A 25,888-nucleotide genomic window follows, 5' to 3' on the forward strand; every position below is an offset into this window, starting at 1 on the left:
CTAAAGCTGAACTTTAGGTCTTGGAGGAGACCTATAAATAAAATTGCAATACACTGCATAGAGAGAAAAACAGCAGCAATTTTGGAAAACACAGGTGTGAGACAGGTCATCAGTTTTCTCCACTGTGGTTTCAATTGTTTGCAGTTTCACTGATACCAAGGTATCTCAATTGAAATTAAAGTTAAGGAATGATATAATGTGTAGAAACAAAGTTAGAGTTCATTTCAGGCAACCACTTGTTAATGCAGATGAAAAAGTGTCCCAATGGTTGGCAAAGCACAAATGAAAAAGTTCAACTTGAAAGTGCTTGAGCGTGACATTTGAAAAGTTTTTGAAATGTATAAGCCTCTAAAGATATTATCTTTTTTATGAAAATGCTAAGAAATCTCCTTGTGATTTAGCATCTGTGAGTGTTTTAATCCCCCAGGTATTTCACCCCCAATCTCAGTGCGTGTGTGTGTTAGCAAGTCCCTGTCAGTGGGTGTGCTCATGCATATATATGTATGTGAATGACCATGCATTCATTGTCCTTTTTCGAATCCCCGGTGATCCCGGTGAAATGACATCGCATTCACTTCAGAATCAGCTCAGTGAGTGTACGCTGAGTTAATCAGAGGCTGGACTCTTAATGCTAAACAAATCATTGCATTAGCTTCAGAACTAACCTCCCAGAATTAATGAGTTCAGAGAGGCAGATGGAAGGAAAAAGAGAGATCTACAAGCAGAAAGTCAGAGGCTACTGGGGTTTATGTTTGATCTGGAAGATGTTTAACATCTCATCCATAAGGTCTCATCAGCTCTACTGGTGGGACATTCAGACTTTGAAGTCAAAAATCATCAAGGTCACTTGATACTCAGAGTGAAAGTTCATAGTTTGAAGTTAAACTTTTCTTTAAAAATGAAGTTGCTTAAAAAGGTTAATGATAGCACCAAATAGCAGAGCAGTTTTGCCAAGTAAGGTAGTTTTCCACCCAAGTGGTTGATAATTGTTTGGGCAGTTTATGATCATTTGTGCTACTTTTTGTACCCCTGGATAAAAAGCTAGGCAATATTCCAATAAATCTACCCCTAGTAATATGGTCACGACCCCTCTGGTGGATCTCATGGGACCTTATTTTGGATTTAAAAAATGTACATTAGTCAAAGGGGAGAGACAAAGACCCTTTGAATAGTGCCACGATTCACACATAGGATGTTTGTGAATTAAAAAGATAATTTTTCAAGCCAAGAAAGTCACAGTTTGTTGTGAATAAAGTAAAATACCATCTAGTTTTGTGGGAAACTGCTCAGTGAACTACATCTGAGGCTCCTTGCCAGCATCCTAGTAGCTTAAAAGCCCAATATTTCCATCAGGATTTGATGGAGACCAAAACAGAGTGAAAATTGGACTGTGGTATGTTCGCTGGTGGCCCCAAAAACATGACTGCAAGAGTGCTTGTGTTGCTCGATATTCACTCAGTATGTAAATAGACAACTCCTCTGCTAACATCTGCATACACTTATTGTGCTGCTCCCAAGTGGCCAAAAATCAGTAATGCCAGTTTCATCTAGATGAACTGTCTATTGATAGTTTTGAAAAACAAGGACCAGGAAACAGCTTTCCTGAAGGTGATTGCTCTTTTCAAAGAAGATTCTGCAAAGTAATTTACAAAAGACACAAAAAATGTCTTTCTTTTTCAAATATAGTTCAGTTGTGATTTGACGACTTTGTGGCTGGCAGTGAACTGTTTTGTGTATGACTCGACAGATTGTTGCTCATGGCTCTCACAGCTGCTATGACGCTGTGAAAAATGTTTGAGAAAACATCCCTTTTAGTAAATTAGATTAGCTGTTTTATTTGCAGAATTGACAGAAACCCCTTTTTTGTGGCATTTTTCACCTTTATTTTACAGCAGAGAAGAGAAAGGGGTATGACATACAAAAAAGTCGCTGGCTTGAATTGTCTCTGCGATGTCACGGAAGCCATGCGGCCACGTGGCACACCATTACCATTTGGCTACCAAGGCCCTCTTAATTTTCAGAAACTTGAAAAAAGGAGGAGACTTGGTTCTAAAAACAGAGCAAAAAGGCATCAACAGTGAAAGTGAGGGCACTCAAAGGGCACTAACTCTGAACCACTCACAATACTTTGAAATTAGCTTTCTTTAATCCTGCAGCTAATACGATACAAATGCTCTAAGGCTAAGAATTAGCAAACAGTATTTAATGCCTCAGTTCCTTCAGGCTCCGTCCTGCCCTCAGTTCTACCAGCAGGCAGACAGATTTATGCCAGTGAGTTTTCATAACTTGAATTCATGCTCGCTCCTGCTGCTATTTGCCTTCCATCTACCAACAGTAATATATTTGCTACCACATCAGCAAATACTGCATGCAAATCTAGTTCCAGAAAAGAAACTGCTCCAGGTAGTAATATTACACAATGCGGTAAATATTGCTGCAAGATTACAGGTTCTCAGTGATGAATATCGAAACAAACTGCAGAGAAATTATGCACTTGTCGTGTTTTTGAGCTCTGAAAGAGTCTTAACATATGTTATTTCCTTTTAGCGATAAGTGAACACACAGAATGGTGAAATGCCATGGGAGTGTCTGACACAGCATGAGCCCCTCGTGGTGAAAAAGAAGTCACAGATAGCCTGGGTCTCCCTGCAGAAGACACTGAGTGAAGTTGTTGTTGGTGTTTAAGAGAAGAATTCACAGCAGGGCAAACGTCTGAGCTCACTGTCTGTTTACCATTGACAGGGAGCAGCAGCCTGTGTGATAGACAGTTTTACCAATCAGTCTAGCTGCTCAAGCACAAAACACCAGGGATCCCTGCCTGTTTACAGCCTCAACAGGCCAAAAAGCACAGGCCTGCCTGGGTGACTGCTTCAGCGCCCCCCAAATAAACTCTCCTCCTTCAGTATCTCTTTATGCACCTCTTTTATTCCCCTCTCTCTTTCTCTCCACCTGATAGCTAAGAAATTGCTTCTCGTCTATGCTGACACACACAGTCAGACGCCATGTATACCTGCATAATCACAAGGGTGCAGACGTTAACCATTTAAAGGAACACATTCAAGCCTACAGACAGCAGTGTCTGCACGGTGAATGCAGCTCCCACGCGTGTTTGCGTGTGCCAGCCTTACCATCCATTTGTAATTACATTAGGATGTAATCTCTGTTATCTTCCATCAGTGTGGAGATTATTGGAAAAGATGAGGGACAAAGATAGTCACGACTAATGACATTTATAGTTAGACAGGCTAAAATGCACACATGCACACACGTTTTGAATGATGGATTTTAGCGAGGCTAATAAAATTCTGCAGCTTGTTTGATTGTTTTACGAGCAGACCTTGGTGATTCGTAGTGTTTATATAAATTTAGTGACTAAAAAAATAGTTATTCTGAAAAGACGGAGCCGCTCACATTTCACCCGTGTGTTTGTGCTGATCCTCTTTAGGCTGTCATAAACAAGATGGGATTGAATTACTGGAATTAATAAGGCTGTGATTCACTTGACTCGTCTTCTCTGCATGTGACTTGTAACCAAATGACTTAAGAAGGTTTGCGTGTTTTTTTGTGTATGCGTGCAACACGACACACAATCTGTAATAGGATTTCTGGCTGAGTAAGATTCAGGGCATCCAGCAAGTGATGGTGTTTGTGTCAATTCGAGTGTTTGTTCTGGAAAATTCACTCCAGCTGCTGCCACATGCTGCCTTTTAGTTCTCCGTGTTCGGTTGGCTGAAAACATGCAGACTGCCGCACAGTCACGCACGCACTCATCAGTTACTCACTCACAATGATCAGTCAGTCAGTCAGCTAGTCAATCATGGCTTGTGCTGAGAGATGAGAGAGAGGTTTAATCAAATTAAAATTCAGAATTAATTGGAGGAGAAACATAAATGTTTCAGTAAGGGGTCAGTGAACGGTTTGAGTATGAAAATTATGTCAATCACACGCTGTGTCCTCCACAGCCACCAGATGTCAACCCAACTGAACACACATGGGATGATTCAGAGCATTGTCACAATCCCACACGAGGGAACAGGGAAAAATATTGTTCATCCATTAGAGCTCCCCACACTTGGAGAATATATTCCTAGAAGCTGTTCTGGTGGCTCATGGTGTCTGAACCAGGGCCGTGTCCAGAAGCAAGGCCTGGGATGGCACTGGCAAACCCCTGAAATCTGATTTACAACCCAAAGTGCCAGTCATTTATCCTAAAGTATGATTGGCTGCTTGCACATTGAGAGACATGACCTTATTTTAAACCAAGTGTTTGACAAGTATCTTTGGGTGTGCGCTGTATTCTTTTGTATGTTGCCTACTGTTGGAGGTACAATTTGTTTTTGAGGTTCAGGGTGCATTTATTTGTCATTCTACAAAACAGGGTTGTACAACAAAATGCAAGTGTGCAGTCCCTTTGTGCTACACAAGAAAAAGTTTTTTTATGGTGCAGTGCAAAAGATGAGTTGAGGAGTCTCACAGCCTTAGGAAAGAAGCTTTAACCGGGCGAAGTGTCAAGGCCATGACAGGTTCTCTGTGATGTTGATTCCAAGACACCTAAAACTGTTTACCTGCTCCAGCTCAGCTCCACTGATGTCGACAGTTGTTTGTGTCTTCTTCTCCTTTTCTAAATAACAATGATCAGCTCCCTCTGATCTTAAAGGTTTAAGTACGGAGGCTCTACAAGGTTGGACTAAATATTTGAAATGCATTTATTGTAAGTAACTTATACTTGGCTATAAGTGTCAGCAAAATGAATGTAATGTGAGTTCATTTGGTAAAGACCAAGAAAAGATACTTTTTGCCTTTAAGTTGTGGTGTGCTTCATATACACGATGGCTTATTACAAAGGTGTAAGCGTAACGTCATACATACAGTATATGGACTGGCAGCTGACTCATTGAATCACTTCTCTGCTTTATTGATCTTCTCTGGTGCCACAAAGGGCTTCAACTCCTTTTCACTTTATGATTACCAAATGATTTGTATAAATCAATATGTTACTTGTGCCCTACATTGAAGTCACTCAGTGGGTAATGTTGGACCCAGGTTTTCCTGGAGCCTACATTACCCACAATGCAACTTAGCCACTGGAGGCAATCTATCAGACTACATGAAGCCTCCTCTGGAGCAACAAAACAGCTTGCTTTAGCCAAACTAAATAAACTGAATAACAGGTGTGAAAGCAACAATAATGTCTTAATGTTGGTGTGTCCTTTAATTGGTCATCCATTAGGTAAAGGTGTGTACAGGCATGGAGGTGTTAGCTTTTTTTTCTCCATTTTAAATTCTCCATTGTTTTGCATTTAAGAGGTGTGCAACTTGTTTTTTCTTCTAATTAAAAATGTTTAAATTTGTTTCACAACTCTTCTACTTTTTGTCTCATCACACAACAGCCAGTTCTTTTGTTGAAGCGGTAGAAGTGCGGGCCCCACAGCCAAACAGTTACCTGTAAAGAAAAAATGGTCGATTGATCCAACTTTTCTCTGAGTATGCTTCGGGTATTCATCACTGTAAACTTTCTGACACCTCAGACCTTCAGATGTCCTCCATAAAACAAACCGCACAACTTTGAATTCAAGAAAATGACCTTGTGAGGAGGCATTATTATTCCTCACTGTTGTGCTGGTTTTCATTCACAGTGTCATGCCTTCTATATCTTCTTTCCCTGTACATTGCTGTTTCATATTCAGAGCCACTAAAGTTCAGCCACCCACTGCTTTGAAGTCCTGGAGCTTCTCTCCTCTTTCTGAAATGGAAAAGCTATAATTCTTCCTCTCTCTGTCTCTCCCCAGCTTTTTGATGGAATCGAGTGCGAGTTTCCCATATTTTTCATCTACATGATGATTGACGGTAAGCCTTGTTCTATCCATAGCTACTGTTATGATGCCTCAAGTGGGTCATTGGCAAGATAGATCCTGACTTGAAGCATTTGACGGGAAATTACATTTTGGTGTTTGTCAGGTTTTAGAGGACTTAGAAACTCTTTTCAAAAGATGTGATGTGTGAAAATTTGTGGGTGAACTTAAGGGCCCGGCCGGAAATAGTAAACGTATGGAGTATAATCTGGCTTAAGAATGTGAATTCAAGCATGATTTCATCAATCTCTAAACACTGATTTCGAGCCTGTTTCCCATCTCTAATTGTTCATCTTTAGGGGACCAACTGCTCAAAATGCATAACGACAAAAACATAGTAAGTAAACAGAACTTAGTAAAAAGCAAGACAACATGATTCAAAACTGCACTGATCCACACAACATTAACAGTTGAAGTGAATAACATTGATCATCTTGTTACATTGCAATGTTCTGCTGGGAAACCTTGGCTCCTGGTGTTCACGTGACATGCAGCACCCTCCCAAACACAGTTGCAGAGCGAGTACACCCCCTCTTAGCAATAGCGCTCATCGATGGCAGTGGACTCCGCAAGAGGATGGTGGCCCTTGCCACATCACAAGACTGAGCGGGAATTGAGACCCCATTGATCTTTGTCCGCAACAGCTTTGTGTGGGTGCTGTGGGTCAAGTGTGTCAAGTGCCACCCACATGAATACCAGGACCCAAGGTTTTCCCAGCGGTATACTGCACTGTAAAGAGATAATCAATGTTATTCTCTTGATCTGTTGGTCCTTTTAATGTTGTGTCTGAAAAAAACCCACCAAAATCACTCTAAAACAATACAAAATCAAACCGATACATCCTAAGATAAACACACATACTGTATTGTATCACAACCTCTATCAACAGGCCCAACAACCTAAATACTTAACAAAACATTAAAGAAAAAAATAGTACATAGATAAATAAAATAATTCCTCCTACTTCATCTTTGTATAGTAATTTCATGATTATATTGAAAACATTTACAATCTTAGGATTAAAAAAAAGACAGAGAGGGAGGGAGAATCCACATCTTCATTCATTCGTATTTCTTTAAAAAATAAATATTTTTCTTTGTTAGGAAAATAATTAAAAAAAATATATTTTAATTAAAATTTTTTGTCATGGTTCAAGTTTGACGTGCTTGTCATCCCCCCGCCCCCTCATCCCATTTCCTGTCATCTCTTAAGCTGTCCTATCAATAAAGCCATATAAAGGCGAAAAAAATAAAACAATAGTTTAAGCACAGAGACAGCGCCACAGAAGGGCTTAACACTGAAAACCTCTGGCACATACAGTACATAGTGGGTGCTGAAGTATTCCTGTTGGAGGTCATAGTTTAATGGGTTGGTGGAGAACAAAACAGAGCTTAAAGGAGAGAGAATATTGAACTTTTCATCAGTTGGCCATAAACATGGTTATGAATCATATATTTGCTCCGTATCTTCTGGATTTTTAAATTAATCCGTGTGGTTTTAAAATATGTTTTAGGATGACAGTGATTGTGTTATAAAGCACAAAATATCAGTGTACCCTGTACATAAAAAATAAGTGTTTAATCCATCAACCCCAGCACAAAATCTACATCAGGCTGCAGGACATCCAAAACACATACATACACACACGTATACTGCATACAGTATGCTCTTACCGTATTATACAGTACAGTAGTATAGAAAGCCTTTATTATCATTGTACAGAATACAACAAAATGACTCCTGATCAGTGCAGTACAGGGGGACACAAATATAAAAAATGTTGAAAACTCACAGGGAAAACAACCTCAGTAAATAAACATCATGTGAACAAACACATAGAGCTGAAAAAAGTTAGAAATCAGTAGAACTCTAGAATAAAACTAGTAATCAAAACAAACAATAAATAAATAATACAATGCAATATGCATTTAATATACGTATTATTGCACTAGAATTGTTGTAGTATTTTGAATGTGTTTATTGCACAAACATAGCTGTGATGCATAGCAATACATGTAGTAATGGAAAAAAAAAAGATTGCACGGACGAGAGTTACAGTATATATACTCGGAGCATTGTCACAATCCCACGAGGGAACAGGCAAAAATATTGTTCATCTGTTAGATGATATATATATATATATATATATATATATATATATATACATATATATATATATATATATATATATATATATACATATATATATATATATATATATATACATATATGTATGTACACACACTATATAATAAGAAGAAGAACAGGAGGAAGAAGAAGACATTGGATTGTATAGATTTGTTTTAATATAGTTGTTGAATATTGGTGTAGACTAACAATGTGAGGAAAAAAGAGTTTCATCCAAAACTTTTAATAAGTATCTTTAAATCTGTGTGTGTGTGTGTGTGTGTGTGTGTGTGTGTGTGTGTGTGTGTGTGTGTGCATGTGTGTTTGTCTGTGCATGTTGGTGTTGCAGGGGTGTTCAGAGGAAATAAAGCTCAGGTCAAAGAGTACCAGGACCTCCTTGAACCCATCATCTTCCAGTCTTATGAGGGTGAGTAACCGCATAAATACACACACACATACACCCACACACACACACACGCACACACACACACACACACACACACACACACACACACACACACACACACACACACATAAATGCAGTGACCGATGGAAACGGGAGAATAATTACATATGCACACGCACGTATAACATTATCTGATTTGCCATATCAATATGGTTCGTTTTGGAGCTTCAGCGCCCGCCTCTGTTCTCTCCCCCTCTAGCAATGAAAAACTTTCTCTTATTAAATCATGTCATCCATATTCATACACCACATACTGTGACTGAGGCTCACAGGGGTGGTACGTTCAAGTGAACTCAGCCTTTTCCACAGGAGCAAAGTGCCTGGCTTCTATATTCACCTGTACCCACTGATGTGAGGAGAGACAGTCAAATGATAGGGATGTCAAGAGCTTTGAGTTTCTATTGGTCTTTTCATAATAGAAGGGGAATAATTGGAGTGTAGAAAGGATAATGATGTATGACAGAGATGACTACAGTTGCCCCGGACATCACCATAGTACCTTTGTACTGGTTACGTATGAAACTCCTGAAGTTAATTGGCCAGGTTTTATATTTCTGTCTCTTACCAGTAGTGTCCATGGAAAGTTTAGAGCCACAAATGTATTGAAGCTGTGAGAAGCTGCTATTGTGTGTTCTGCTGCAGGTTCACCTGACCTTCCAAGAGTCATGGGCTCTCATTGTTCTGATTATACATAGACACATGCAGGCTACAGCGGCAGGAGACATCCTGCTCTACAGTGCTGAATGGACAGTGTTAACTACAGTTGTGCCATTATTTGAGTCACTTTGTTGGATTCTTATTGTATCACCCTTTCCGGAAAAGGCTGAGAAGAAAGTACACTGTAGTACAAAGGTTGGTGATGGGGCTCTCTTATGTACAGGCGCATACACCATTTTGTACTACGATCAAAGGTGTAATTTTGTACCTGAAGTGCCTAAAATGTAGCCTGATAATCAGAGTGAATTATACAGTCATGGAAAAAATTATTAGACCACCCTTGTTTTCTTCAATTTCTTGTTCATTTTAATACCTGGTACCACTAAAGGTATAATACAATGAACACAACAAAAAATGCAGCTGATCACATAATACTTTATGTCCTATTTGACATTCTTAAGCTTAATTGTATTCCCAGGGTATATAAGAGGCCATTTCATGTCATAAGCAGCACTGCACATGCAAAGGCTTAGAGTGGTTTCCTGCTTACATTCAAGCCATAGCACAACTCAGAAGTTGTCAGCTCTCACATAATGCCTAAAACAAAAGAATTATGTGAAGCCACAAAGGCAGCCATCTTGGCACTGCTGGAAATTGGCATGAGTGAGAGACAGGTAGCAAAAAAACTAAAGATCTCCAAGACAGCTGTTCATTACAACAAGAAAAAACAAGCCGAACACGGCACTACCAAATTGCTACCTGGCCGCGGCAGGAAACGTCTCTCTACCCCACGAGATGACCGTGCACTCGTCCGTTCCTGTGTCAGGAATCGTCGTCAGACCTCCAGGGACCTTAAAAATGAGTGGGCACTGTCGAGAAATGTGACTTGTTCGGCAAGGACAGTTCGAAACCGACTTGTTGAAGCTGGTCTGAAGTCACACAGAGCACGGAAGAAGCCCTTCATCAACGAAAGGCACAGGAAGGCCCGGTTACTCTTTGCTAGGGATCACAAGGATTGGACTGTTGATGATTGGGCTAAGGTTCTCTTCAGTGATGAATCCAATTTTGAGTTGATGCCCACTCCAGCTAACTTACTGGTTAGGAGGAGGCCTGGAGAAGCCTACAAACCAGACTGTCTTGCCCCTACAGTAAAACATGGGGGTGGATCAGTGATGATCTGGGGTTGTTTCAGTATGAGTGGAACAGGGCAAATGCAATTGTGTGAAGGGCGAATGAACCAGGTCATGTACAGGGCTACTCTTGAAAACAGTCTTCTTCCATCAGCTGGAAAACTCTTTCCTGCCTCGAATGACTGGATTTTCCAACAAGACAATGCCCCTTGCCACACAGCAAGGTTAGTTAAAGCCTGGATGGAGAACCACAACATTCGCACCATGCCTTGGCCTGCTCAATCACCAGATCTGAATCCAGTTGAAAACCTATGGAAAATCATCAAACTCAAAATGGAGAACCACAAGCCCAAAAACAAAGCAAATTTGTTTGAATTTGTGCAACAGGAATGGGCTGCTGTGACAGCAGAACAATGTCAGAAGCTGGTGGAGAGCATGCCAAGACGCATGGCTTCAGTCATCAAAAACAATGGTTACGCAATCAAGTACTAACTCCTGTGTGTATCATGTGTTTAAAGCAAACAGAAAAGAAAACATGGAATGCTTAAAAGCAGTGTTTTTGGCAGTACAGTGCCATAGCTATTGATGTAAGAACTTAAGTGATTTTGGTTACTATCAAGAAAACCATGGAAAATGGCTAGATATCAGCTCTTAAATTAAACTCTTACGAGCTATTTTTGTTGTTATCATTATATTTGTCCAAACAAATGTACCTTTAGTTGAACCAGGCATTAAAATGAACAAGAAATTGAAGAAAACAAGGGTGGTCTAATAATTTTTTCCATGACTGTATATTATTATTCAGCCTTCTATCATGCTCGTGCCAGCCAATTTCTATGTTGAAGGGGGAGCTGAGTACAACCTCATAGAGCCACTGTCATGGCTCTACACTCATAGGCTCAACTCTTTTTCCAAGTTTTCAAGTGTCTATTTGCACCTCAGAACAGAGTTACAAGGGGTGGTGGTTGAAATCAACCCCTCTGAAAGGGAAGAACGCTTCAAGACCCTCATAACACATCAGTTGTTGTCGATGATGTTGACGTGAAAAGACGCAAACTTTCCATTATGCCATCTTTACCCTTGGGGATTTCGCTTGAGTTACTGTGACAATCCTGATATCCTGGTGATATTTAGCTGCCGGGGATCAAGAGCGTGGATGCTTGTAATTTTTTCACAACTTCACATTATCAATCAAGTCATCAAATAAAAAAGAACACTGCTTCATTACATGGCCACTAGCAGGCTAACATTAGCCATCTGTGCTTCTACCTTGCCAGTCGTCACTGATGTTAGAGGAGCGGTACCATGAGCATCAACTTTGCTGTTGGACTTTAGTTTCGGGCGTCATAGCCATTAAAGGCATTATTGTAATGCTGAAGTACATCAGAATGCAGGACTTTAATGCATAAATCAGCATAGCAATGTAATATTAGCTATGTAGCTAGTGAGCTATGGAGACATCAGCAAACTTGAAGCCATTGTTTTATGCCTGTTATAAAGAAAAGGATCATAATACATTGAAACGATGTTCTCAGAACCCTTAGTCTGAAGTGTGCCTCTGAAAACCCTTGATTGAGAGGACCATGTAGCTCTATCACTTGGCGGGACACCCTACCTGCTGAGTTGACTTTGTGCTCTGGCCAGGTGGAGCAGAGAGAGACACTGTACACAGATCAGACACTAGGAGTGGCGAGAGCTGCGACAAGCACATGATCCCTCACCAGGTTCCCACCCATAAACAATGCCAGAATGTTAGCTTGAGCGAGTGCTTTTTCTACAGCACTGTTTGGGCACACTAAGTAGTCTGCCGCCTTCACTCACTTCAACGACTGTACCCTTCAATTCAGACTGAATTGGTACAAATGACTACTCCAAGCAATCAGGAACTACTTTGTTTCTTTGTGGTGATTCAGCAGCTGGAGCCCATTGCAAGGCTTTAATGGTAACATTGTAAAAATACTCTATGGGTACAAAAATGTGTTATTTCTCTACCTCCACGGGAATCCTGTGGACATATTTTCACTTCACGTGTTTTTAATCAGCTGTCCGCGGTAAAAAGTAACCCCTGTTGCTTTCAATAACCCATTTTAAAATAAATCAAAATGAGAATTTAAGAGGTCATTTTTGCAGCGCATAAGAAGGTTGTTGGTGCAGCTACTGAGCGGAGCCCATTTTAACGTCAACTCACATGTGTATGTACATGTCAAGATGTGAAAATGTTCTTCATACTGTGTGTGACACTGCTGCACACACACACACATGCACACACACACGCACACACATAGTGCTCATAGTCCTTGTCTCTAATGCCAGGCCATGCTGTGATCCCCAAATACTACTACGTACCGGCTGACTTTGTGGAGGCAGAGCAGAACAAGCATGGAAGCCAGAAGCGTTTCCCTAGCAACTCTGGCCGTGATGGGAAGATCTTCCTGTGTGGTCAGGCGCTTTTCAACATCGCCAAGCTGCTGGGTATGCCTCTTTGTGTGTGTGTGTGTGTGTGTGTGTGTGTGTATGTTCAAATGTGCTTTGGTATGATGCTCCGAACCACGCGTTCACTCTGTTTCCTCTTATACAAGTCTGAAAGTTCATTAATAATGCAACACCTCAAGTGCAATATGACCTCAGGTTCATATTTATTGAAATGTGTCGCTCTATTTTATGTGTGTAAATCTGAATTGGGCACAAACATCAATTCATTTTTTAGTATATATGATCTAAATATTGCTTCATTCTTCGCTTCACAGGACGCAGTTTGACTCATCCAGTGTGTGTATGTGTGTAAATGATGAGAAACTGATACTTTTGTCTTTCTTAATTTAGACTTGCCTTCTTGTGTATGTGGCCTTGTGCGTGTACGCATGTTAATGTTTTTGTGTCTACCTTTGTGTGTGTGCTCACATTCCAGTGGATGAGCTGATCAGCCCGAGAGATATTGATCCCATCCACCGCTACGTGCCGCGCCAGGACCAACGCAACGTCAGCATGCGATACTCCAATCAGGTAAGCTGTGACGTGACTGTGATTGACTGTCATCACTTGGCTCTCATCTAAACTGTCCATACTTACTTCAAAACGTATCACCTTGAATACTCATATGCACTACAGACATTCATTCTCAACACAACTTTGGATCCAAATGCTCCTTGTTAAGCTTACTTATCAAAGCATTTCAGTGCTTTTGACCTGAAGTACTGTAGTAAAAACATATACACAATAAAAAAAAAAAGATCTAGTGTTTTATTTTAGAAATCAAGCAGCACTAAGTGCTTCATGCTGTAGAGGCAGAGAGTGGGCAGCGAGTGGACTGCCCACTCACCATGGAGAAAAACAATCTGTTCTGTGTTTTTAATTTAGTCTTACTTAATTAGTCTATCCAATAGGGACAACTTAGAAGTGTAAATTAGGGATAATGGACGAGTTGCATGTTCACAATTATAATGGATAATCAAAATCGTGAGGAGTTTTTAAAACCCAGCTGTTTGACTCTGTCAAATCCTTCACAGGCATTAACTTGTTTTCACTCTCTGAACATGCGTAGCCTAAAAGAATAAAGTGACCTTGCATCCTGTGCCACGCAACATTAATAACAGATTGTCTTTGCAGCGATGATATTAATCACTGTGTTCTTTTTCAACCAGCTTATCAGCAGCTACTTCAAAAGTCCTCTTTCCTCATGTTAGCCTTAGTTGATTTGAAAACCCACATTCACTCAAGTATCACAAAGGTTTGAGGTTAGACTAGTTAGGTTAGTTGTTTTTTCTCATCAGAGTTCCTGATGAATGGGTTTGGAACAACAAGCATACACCTGCATCAGAGATACTGGGTCATAATAGACAACTGAGACAGCTGGCAGCCAGTTTTAATCAAGCATTCTCAGTGGTCATCGTACAAAAGCATGTTAGGATAAAAAGTCCGTAAAGTTAAACAGAAAAAAAGAAAAGAAATGTATAGCAGTACCAGCAGCTCACATATGTGTAAATAAATGTAAAGCAAGCAGCAAGTATATACCTATACCTGTGATTTATAACTTGGTATCAGATAACAAATTGATGGCACCCCCGCAGCACGGGGCAGGTGTATTATATATGATGAGGCTGTAATGTGCTTTGATGGAAAGTCTCTCATTCACTTCTATTCTAACTTCTATTCTGCCTAGTTTTATTACTGAATACATCTACAACCCTAATTCCAAAAGAACTGGCACACTGTTACCCGTCTTGACCAAGGCGGTTCAGGTGTCTGGTCAGAACCAGTGCCTACTAGTTTTTTGCATCTCGACAGCCAAAGAACTGGCTTCCAGCTGGGAAAAGTGGTCACAGAGCGGCACCAACGATTTGCTCGTCTAGAACAAAGAACCGCTTACTTCTGGGGTTGGGGTGGGCTGGCGAGGTTCAAGGCCTGAATAAAACCAGTCAAACCGCTTATGACCTGGTAGATTGGAGACATATACAGTGACTGAATGATGCTACTCTTTGGTGGCTCACATGCTCGTAGAAAAGCAAACCCAATCACGATACTATCGCCTGTTACCAGGAGCATTCCACAACTTTCCCAGTCTTTTGTTGCCCCTGTCCCAACTTGTTTGAAATATGTTGCTGCCATCAATCACTGTGCCCAACGTCAGTCACTGTGACAGAGAGACATTTGCGACTAGGATGGGAGGTGTAGATGAATTTGCATGTTGTGTAATACTGGAAAGAAAAAGTTAACTCAGCCTTTGTTCAACTTGCTCGACGTCGTGTTCACCATCAACAACCGCAGGATCATCAGAACCTTTCAGCTTGACATCACAACTCCTGCAGTCTCCATGTAGTAGTGCTGTAGTCATGGTAGGCACAGGTCAGCTACAGACAGCAAGTGTCCACCCTTACTTGCGCCCTTTCCGGCCAGAAACTCTTTCTCAGGAAATTCCCAAATCAAACACAAACAATCCCACTACTTGATCCTCCTTACCACTTTTTGTATTATTCATGTGTGCTAAACTTATAATTACAAGTCATCCAACGACAGCCTAAAAAGCCGAGGCCATCAGTTTTTACCTTGCCAAGGGCCAGTCTTACAGGCGTGGATTAAACCCGGGCCATTTCCTCGACAAGCTGCCTCTCTGAACGACTATCATGTCTGAAGGCTTAATCCATATCTGAGACAGCCGGCTCCTCTGAGGATCACACAGATGAAGGGTAAAGATACGTATACAACGGCCTGATGTTCATTCTCTTCGCTGTAAAGTGTGGGTTGATATGTCCCATTCTGCCTCTGTATGTGGGATTTTGTTTTTGTAGCCTGGCTGATAAGATGGTGCTAGAACAAGGAGCGCAGGAGAGGATAGGCCTAGAGAGGTATAATGAACGCCAGACTGAATCACATAGGGTGCAGGGAGAAGGATCAGCAGAGAGAATAAAGACAAGAGAACCAAACCAAAAGAGCATGTCAGCCAGTCGAAAAACTCTGCAGAAAGACAGAATAAGAGGGATGAACATTTGCCTGTAAGAGCTACAAATGTCTATATTTAACTCTCATTCTTTAGTACAAGGAAGGTCAAATCTTTGAGTGACTAGAATTGTCTTTTTTTCACTTAAAGGTTTTGACATTTACTTGCGCTGTGTAGACATTTCTTGTTGTAGATAGAAGTGGTTTTGGATTTTCAAACTCATAGGAAATTGTCATTATATCACTTCCAATTTCAGCATGCAGCTGTGAAAAAAACACGTCTGCTGTGCCAGTTGCTATGTGAATTGAGAAGCCAGCCAACCATAAATGTGTAAGGGCGCTTTTAACTTACTTATTGAAGATTATTTGTTTGTAATAATGATTTTCCCGACCTTTTTTTGTCAGCCCCACAGTCTTGTCAGATTAATTCAAGTGTAGGTCAATCATCACTCCTCACCATGTTCCAAATGTGTTTATCTGAGTTGTTTTAAATATATAACGATGGATATAATATTAGATCTCAGTTTGGGCCATCTATCCATTACTTTTAACTAAATGCTGATTTTCAACTGTTTATCTTTTAGCCTAGTGTACTGTCAGGCATTTATTCATAGCAGTCTAGCTAACTATTTTAACTATGTAACCACTGATTTTAGTTGAATATTGAACGGTTTATCTATTAGCCTAGCTTACTTGTAGCTATTTCAGTCAATTTTCAATTACTTGTTGGCTAGCTAACTATTTCAACTGTATATTGATTTTAGCTAAACACAGAATTTCAACTGTTTACCAAGGCCTATTAGCCTAGCCTACTTGTAGCTCGCTATCTATTTCAGTCATTTATCCACTACCTGTAGGCTAGTTAACCATTTCAACTGTGTAACCATTTATTTCAGCTCAATATTCAACTGTTTATCTGCATTTGCATATAGACTTTGTGTCCTTCAGCCATTTATCCATGACTTGTAGCTAACTGTTTCAACTTGTCTGCTCTCTTGCTAGTTTTAATGCACTCAACATGTGTTATTCAGTTGCTGTAGCGCAGTGGATATATATATATATATATATATATATATATATATATGTATATATATGTGTGTGTATATATATATATATATATATATGTGTGTGTATATATATATATATATATATATATGTGTGTGTGTATACATATATATATATATATATATATATATATATATATATATATATATATATATGTATGTATATATATATATATATATATATATATGTATGTATATATATATATATTTACAATTGCATCTTTATTTCTGTTTGATCAAATTGCTCAGAGTAACTCCACAATCTTTCCACATACCACTTCTGCCAGCTGCAGTAGTGCTACCCTGGTTGGGAATCACTTGTCTAAATTCAGGTTGCTGAATATGTATTTTGCAAAACTTGATCTTTCCACTTTTCGCTTACAATTTGTTTTGATCTTTAATTCGGATCAAACAGCAAGCGATTTAAATCCTGTCATTGTCAATAGAATATCAGCATCATCTCACTTGTATTACCAGATGGGGTGTGATGTTTCACTGTAGGAAAACAGGATGAATACATGCAGCTCCATTGTGCTGGTAACATTGCTTTTATGAATTCGGCCTCCAAACTAGTATGCAGTGTGAGCAAAGCCTGACTCCCCTCAGGTAGGCTGCATATTTTGTTGAGATTACTTTTATCACAATAACACTTTGTTGAAACTGGATGTGTCGGCGGCGTGACAGCTCGCTGCGAGCCCAGCTCTGCATGCAGCCCATCAACAAAAGCCCATCGCATTTAGTTTGATGTTTTCAGCCGCATGCAGTCCAAATAAATGCGTGAGTGAATGGTTTTACTTCGGCTTCATTTCTTAGAAAATTGAAAGCCCCGTGGTTCGCCGTCACAGTGATGAGACACTATCTTTTCATGGCCATTTGAAATGTAATTTGGCGTCGGCGCAACTTGTTAATGAGGTTATTGAAGAGCTGACAACTTCTTACTGAAGTTAATACGAACTGTGAAGGCTAACTGGGTGTGCTCGGTTACATCAGTGGGCAGTGTGTCTAGGTGGGAAAGAGATGATGAATACAGACTATCAACTGCAGCATCAAGGTAAATGTGAAGGTAAAAACCCCATCTGGTTTGCAGTATAGTCACATAGGCACCAAAAGAGAGTCGGTGGGAAATTTATATAATTAAACCATGAACATTATTGACTCCTCATTTATAATTCAGACACATCTGAACATATAGACCTCATACTATTGCCACAATCAGCAGAATGTATGCTTTCCAGATGTGATGATTTGGCCAATGTCCATGACAGGTGAACATCCAGAAGGTGGTTAATATAAATCCATTATTTACCCTCTTTTAGCTCTGTTTTTGGTCTTTTTACACTAACAAGGAAAATATTTAGCTCTTTAGCTGCTAAACGCACCGCTATGTTCACCAGCTAGTCTTTGATTGTGTGTGCTGTTTGTTGTGTAGCAGGTAGTGCGCAGTGTGGTTTTATAGCTCTTGTGCTGAAAACAGCTGCCCTCCTGTCGATGATAGGGAAATGAGTTGGCGTGATGGAAGTCGTTCACTTTGTGTGTGTGGTGGCTTGAAAGGAAGGCATAATTTCAACCGCAGGTGTTGCAGGTGTTTCTCTCTTCTGTCTTTAGAATTCAGTAAATCTGAGAAATCATCTTCCATTACCAGATGGAGTTTTTAAGCACCTGGAAGCCGAAGTGAAGAGTATTTTATTTTCCTTGAAGACATAAATGGAGCAAATCAACACACTTTTCAGTCTCAGAGCGCACCTGTATCCTCCTGCCCTCAGCCAGGGGAAACTCGATGTGGTTGTTTATTTATGTGGCTGGTGCTAAGCTAAGCGCCGTGTGGGGTCAAATGGCCAAACAAATTGTAGACTTTATTCTGTATTTACTTCTATCCTCCGCCGCTCCTCTCACTTCTGTACCCTTTTCCCTCTCATTGCTTTAAACCATTTCTCCAAGGCTCTTGGTCTTTAATTCTTCCTTCTATATATCTCGTATTTTTTACCTCTGTATCTCATACGCTCACACCTTTTCTATCTCGACTACCACTTAGCTTATGTGTTGTGTAGGCAAAGAGCCTTGAGATGGGCAGAGAGAAAAATAGAGGATAAAAAAGGCAAATAATATGGGGAAAAGGGTGAGTGGAGGGCGGTGTTTGCACTCTGTTTTGTGTTTTAAGCAAGAAATATTGTGTGTGTGTGTATGTGTGTATGTGTGTGTAACAGCTGTCTTGTTGCCTCTGCATCATTGACGTCCAGTGTTTGGTCTGCAGGCAGGAAAGGCACATGGGCGTGCTGGGCTTTCACATACAGTTAAGGCTTGATTTGTGTGGTCCCCTTTCTCCTCCTTCTTTCTGTATGCGTATAATTTGTTTGCCACTGTGTATATCCCCCCAAAAAGCATGCCTATGTCATGTGTGTGCATGCATCCCTCTCTGCATATCACTATCTTCGTATTTCTGTACATTTGAGAGGGATTTGTGGTAGTGTTGCGGTTATATACAAGGGCGCTTGCGTGTGTTTGTGTGCATGTATATTATTCATAGTTCCATTCCCTCCAAATGTTATGCTAGAAGTGAAAGGCCCTGCATCAATTCATTCCACAGCTGGAGAAAATAAGATGCTCCACAATGTTAAATCCACGAATAGCCAGTAGCAATGTTGTACTGTTTGGTTTCACATATAAGCTTTTGTAAGGTTACCTCAGGGTTGTTTGACATTAGCCTTGACATCCGCTTATGTGTTTTAAAGGAGCTGGCGTGGTTGCACTCTATCATATAACCAATAACTATCTGTTTAAATAAGTAGCTATGACAACGTTTGAATCATTTCCTGCGAGAATATGCAGAACATTCCATTCTATGAGGTTTTTTTATGTTATAATCGACTTGCAGAGAGAGATATTTGAGTCTGTCTCCCTTTATTTTCTTACTAAATGTGTGTTTACAGTGTTATTTATGTATTGCAGTTATGTATCTGTTTTATTGTTGCATCATTTTAATCCCATCCCTACGTAAACCCTGCTGTGACTCCTGCAGTGCCCTGCAGAAGTGGTGACTTTGTCGTCTTTGAGCTGACATGGCAGCACTTTATGTTCTTGCACGTGGCTGAGTTGTTCATATTAAGAATGTGCACAACACAGCATCAATTTTACGTGGCCAGTCTAAATTTAAAAATGATTATACAGCACATATCCCCATATTATAGGATGCATAGGTAAAGTGATGCATTAAATTTGCATCGTGTGTGCAGGAAGGGAATGTGGTTTTGCCTCGAACTACCAGCATTTGAAAGGTGGGAGGTTGTGATTTAGTTGGTGAATGGGGTGTATATGCAACTTTAATGCATAGTGGAGCTTGATGTACACGAACCTTTTACTCCAGTAATGAAGTGCAGCTTAAGTATATATGCAACCCACATGGCAAATTGTGAAAATTGAGCGGAAGTGCATTATGCTGCTGGAGCCTCTGTGCTCTAATAATAGCTGCATATGGATGATTTTTTAAAGCGTGACCCTGTAGATAAGTGCGGTTTCCTTGATATTCAGCCACTACCACAATGTAAGGGTCGACTGTGCTGGGTTTTTTCTGCATGAGAGACAGCGCGCTCCCAGGGCTGTGAGGGTGAGTCAGATCAAATGCGCCCCTGGGGAGCGTGGCGTGACATCCCACTGACAAACATGCAATAATACGCAGCAGGCGTAGCAACTGGGGGGATCTGAGAAGTCATGAATGGCTGTAAAAGTGAATTAGTAGTTGGTTATGTCACACACTTGCTTTTAATAATATACCCTTAATCTGCTCAGCTATTCAGGCGTACTCGCAGTGTCACATTCTCCCATTTTTGTCTCTTCTCGCCCTCTGTCTTTTTCGCCATCTGTCTCTTTTAATTTCGTTGAACTTTATCTGAGTTCAACAACCAGCAGACTCCCACGCACAGCACTGAAGCACAATTTTGCACTAAAACACAAAGCAACATAGCACTCCACTCTGTCATTATAAAACTCTCTAGGAACCTTTGGCTTCCGTCAGATTTCCGTTTTATTCACTCACACATAAACACACAAATGCCTCGCACCATGTTAGAAGAAGGTTAATGGAAATGTTGGATTGTGGTCCACGCTGCGGGAGCTGTCAGTCATCAGTCAGAGATAAGCTGTGGGTCTGAAGAGGCCCCCGATTGGATAGTACAGCATGGGGAACAAACATACCTCCCTATAGAGGGAGGACAGATGGCCGGAGATACAAGAGAGGGAGTAAGGCTGAAATATAAAGGGCCTGGGAGGAAGAAAGGAGAGATTAACCCATTTTATTTTGTTTATTTGTATTTAAGTGAACAGTGAGGGCACAAACACATCGCTCAAAAAATCTGCACTCAGGTACAAGTATAATTATATTACTGAAATATTGCTCGAATACAAGTCAAACAAGTATTCCCCACAAATGCTACTCAGAGTATTAGTTACTTTGTAACCGTTGATGTTTAATGCGTTATCAGTAGCAGCCGTTCAATCACAGGGGATTCTGTTTCTCCAAATCTTTGGTCCAAATAACTCCCAACACCTGTTCTGTTCTGCTCAGTGGTCATGGTCACCTCTTCAAACCTGCACCTGCTGAATGAAAGCCAGATGAAAGGCTTCGATTTTAATTCAAATTGTACTCAGTACTCAATTATGATTTTAAAACTAACTAAGTAGATTACATAGTATAGGAGTAAGAGTAAAATTACAGACTTGAAAAGATAGTATTTACTGTACAAGTACCCATAAAGATGACTACATTACAGTCATTTGAGTAGTTGTAATTAGTTACTTCCACCCCTGGTTAACATATTAGCCATTAAATGCTCTAAAAAGTTATTTTCTTAATCAGCTTTTATTCTGTGTGTGATGGGATCCTGCCTGAACACTATTGCTTTTTAGTGTGTCCTGGTGATCAGGTTATTTGCACAGTTTTTGAGTGTTGTTTGTCATTTTGATGGTTGCTTATTTATCTATGAAGATTTAGCATAATAGAGAAAATGCTTTATATTTAAAGTCAGATGTTAAGGTGCTTTAAGAACGCAAGAAACTCGATCATTTCAGTCAAAGTCAAATTTGTGTGGTCAAAAATACCTTCATGCAGATTTAAGCTTAAATATTAGTAAGCATACCTTTTTACTTTTGTCACTGTCATAAATAGGGGTTGAAGGTTCTTATTACATTCTCCTACATGCGTCTATATTCTAAAATCTACTTTTCTCCTTTATAGAGAGTAAAATCTAATCTAATTTGTGCTTATTTTAACACATAGTGCTGGGCAACCACATTGAGATTACATATCAAACAACCAAATATTTAGGCAGCCAAAAATGTATTGATTTAAAATTAAATGTAAGGTTCTGCTCCTGAGTTCTTCTATTTATTCCAAATAAACCAGAAATATGAATGGCATAATTTCCTCCAGGCAGGGGGTTGTTCTAAGGAAATTAACAAACAGCAATGTAGGATTTCATCATCTGGCTGTAGGCTGAATAATGACTGCACTGTTGGTTAGTAGATTACAATAACATACATTTTGACTCCGTACACAACATTTTATGGCCCATTATGAATCTGGATGATTATCCTTTTAGCGCAGCTGGAGGTGGAGATGGGACTTCCACTCCCTCCTGCTGTGTACAATGTTTTCCAGTCCATTTGCTTCGAAGTGTAAATGGGTTTTATTGAGTGGTATGTACGTGCAGTTACACGTTTAGCGTGAAGAGCGTTCGGCCGTAAAACATCTTTTTTTTTTCTTCAAGTAAGTGGACTGACAGTCATCATCTCCCCATCTGTCTTTGTCTGAGAGATGTGTTACTGCAGGAGCCATTTCAGTGGCTGCGCTGCAAGATCATACGGTGCAGACACCTGTTGAGATCAGTGAAATATGGATATTACTCTATGATTCGAACACAGATTAAAGGTCAGTGGGTGGACACTGCTAAATCATCTACAGTCTGCTCCTTTCTGAAGAGCAAAGTGACCCTGAGCCGCATGGAACAGATGGACGTAGGACGCCTGTGACCCGCACACACACACACACACACACACACACACACACACACACACACACACACACACACACACACACACACACACACACACACACACGCACGCACACACTGCATTTTCCAACTTGCATGAACATCTACTTTATACAAACCCACCAGGCAAAATCACACATATTCACATCAACATGCACTTTCCTACTAGCCATTGCTTCACTCACACACCCACACCAACACACACACACACACACAAACATGCACACATATACAGATTGAGAGTGTGCTAAACCCTGCTGTTTGCCAAATGGCCTGCTGGTGGGCAGGAAATGTCGAGCCCAGCGGTCTGTGACAGTAAAAGCTCTTGAGAGATGCCGACTGACCTTAACCTGCAGGGAAATGGACATCACTCAGACACACTCACACACTTTGCATTAGGTCTAGTCACACTACCCGTACTCAAATGCATCCTCTGATCACACTCATACCAACACATGCACACTTGCTTCAGAAGTTGTTTGTGTGATTCTGTCCTTCTCTGACACACCTCTGCCTCCTCGTCTGTGTTACAAGCTGTTCTCTATGCCAGGGGCCCCATTAGCAGTGTCTGATTGGTTTGGCCCTTCCTGTTTCTTTTGTCTCACTGTCAGTGTTATTGGCCAGCTCTGCTGTACAGCATCTTCCTGTTTACAGCTGACATATCGCACAGTAACAAAAGGGGGAGGCAAGCTGCCAGGATAAAGGACCTCAGGGAGAGTGGCAAAAACACCCAAGTAGAGAGCAGATATTTGAACCTGCTGTGTTCAATTCATCCAAACCCTCACTTGAACAAAAGGCTGTCACATTCCTCGTACATGAAGGTACATCAACCCCTCCTTCTGCTGGGTTCAGAGCGTTGGATCAGTATGGGATTTGTGTTTGGAACCAGGTGTGCTTAGAGGGAAGCATCCTGGCTTCTATTAGCTGCTTGTCGATGGTAACTGCTGACAGTGTACAAGCTAAGGCTTCACTATGGGGGGTCTGTTCACAGCACTTCCATCAGCACTCAATGCTGTAGCTCTGCTTTAGCTGCAGAATTTGTTACAGCAAACAAAAGATTGAGAAACTTTTTTTTTGTGAGATAGAAGAAGTGGTGCTGACAATGCAAATGATGAAGAGGAATCACGTTTACAACTTAAGGATATATAAAGAAGACTTTGCTAACTAGACAATTACTTCACATGGCGAGATTTGATTTGCAGCCACCATTTTTGAGTTGAGCTGTGCGGTTCTTCTGAATAAATGCAGAGGCCAAGTCAGCTTCACATGTGTACATTCAAGGAACATTCATTTGTCAAACAAATAAGGAGCAGCATATCACCACAGTAACTGCTAACTGCTGCTAACTATAGCTGCCTACCTAGTTAGCTCAGTTAGGTCCCATTATCTGACTTGAGTATGCCCGCACTGTGAGCTCACACCACTACCACAGGAGCCTTGGACCGCTGGGGCTAGCTGGTAAGCATGCTAATGTCAGTAGATGTCTCTGAAACACAATACATCGTCAAGACTGACATTTCCTCACATTCTACTGATAGTTTTACTTCATTTTTTTAATTTTTAAGTAAAATGCTTTTATATTGCACCTTTAAAGATTGAAGTATTTGCCACCAAACAGATGCTGTGGCACAACATTGTAGTGTGTGTGTATATGTATGTACAAATGTGTTTAAGTGAATGCAGAAGGAATGTTAGGCCTGCTTGCCTCCTTTTACATTATTTAAATGACTTAATAACATTGTGATCATGCATCTCTTCATATCCGTCGGGTCATTTCATAATAAAATGTTTACATCCATTGTTATGTCACTGTATTGTTCTGGGTGTAATCCTTCCGTCACAAGTCATAGGTTGTTTTTCTTGGTTGTAAGCAATAGCTTCAAGTGGTAGTTTTTCCTGCTGCTATCATACTCTATTCAGGAAACACAGGTATAAGACTGTATGCAGTTGTACAGTAATTCATTTGAGTAAAGAACAGCCCCTAAGCTTCTGTTCCCACATCTAAATGAATATGCTTCAGTTTGCTTGTAAAACGCAAAAAATTTTTGTCAGAACAGCTCTAAACTATACAGGAAGTGTGGCTGCTGGAGAACAGACTTCTGTCAAAATGTCTTGACATCTTGTTCCAAGCATCCAGTGATTTTCAGGGTGAACGGATTGTGGCTGGGATGGGTGTTGTCTTTTAGTATCTTTTGGGCTATGTGCAGACATCTCACTTCAGCCATGCCAGTTTCTGATGTTTCCAGTCAGGATGCTTTCTATTTCTCCTCTGTAAAAGTTTACCAGAATTTGGCTCCGGAAAATAGCCTTCCTAAATTATATATTCATGCATATACTGTACGCCGAGTATGATTTAAATCATTGTCACATAATCCTTTTATGATGGAGGAATGTATTCCGAAACCCAATAAAGATGTGAGCAGTCATGCAGCACAACCACAGCACAGTCGGGATTGTGAAGAGTGAGGAATAGATTCTCTGTATCAGTTATGACAAATCAAATCATCTTTTGTCCTTACCTGAGGGTTCACAGTGGTTAACCTTAAAAGCATCCCCCAAGAGGACACCTATCGATCTGCAGGGGATGAAGCATCTAATCTTCAATAGTTTTACTCTCAGAGGTTTTGTCGATATTAAAAAATGTGGAGAAACCAGGAGTTTTTATTTTATCTGTGCCAGCAACTCTCTGTATAAGCAAACAGAAGGGCAGGGCTTCACAGATCGCACCTCCTGTACTGGCCTTGGCTCTTCAGCCTTCCTGCTGACAAATGGCTGATGTGTCCCTTGTGTAATAACAGCTGTGCACATCTGACTACACCTCGGCTCTAAATGTGTTTAAAGAGAACTGCTGTTGTAACTGCTCCTCTGGCACCGGGCAGAACAGTGCAGTTTATTTGTTGAGCAGTTTTGGGGCTTTTGTGATTGTGTGTGTGTGTGTGTGTGTGTGTGTGTGTGTGTGTGTGTGTGTGTGTGTGTGTGTGTGTGTGTGTGTGTGTGTGTGTGTGTGTGTGTGTGTGTGTGTGTGTGTGTGTGAATGAGACAGTGTCAAAGAGAGAGACTGAGCACATTAGGACCATAATGCCCATCCGTTCCTTAAGTTTGTAATTATGTGTATAGC

The 25,888-nt window shown here is 40.5% G+C and overlaps 1 protein-coding gene across 2 annotated transcripts in view; it reads left to right on the forward strand.

The window, feature by feature from the left end:
- The window catches only part of phkb (phosphorylase kinase, beta), a 112,691-nt gene that overhangs the window by 45,955 nt on the left and 40,848 nt on the right, over nt 1-25,888 (forward strand). For both annotated transcript variants that reach the window (XM_073464073.1, XM_073464072.1), the window contains 4 exons: nt 5,790-5,847; nt 8,329-8,406; nt 12,546-12,704; nt 13,141-13,235. In XM_073464073.1, coding sequence (XP_073320174.1) covers nt 5,790-5,847; nt 8,329-8,406; nt 12,546-12,704; nt 13,141-13,235 — 390 coding nt within the window. The remainder of the gene's footprint in view (nt 1-5,789; nt 5,848-8,328; nt 8,407-12,545; nt 12,705-13,140; nt 13,236-25,888) is intronic.

Source organism: Pagrus major, chromosome 4, assembly GCF_040436345.1.
Source record: "Pagrus major chromosome 4, Pma_NU_1.0".
Classification (NCBI taxonomy): domain Eukaryota; kingdom Metazoa; phylum Chordata; class Actinopteri; order Spariformes; family Sparidae; genus Pagrus; species Pagrus major.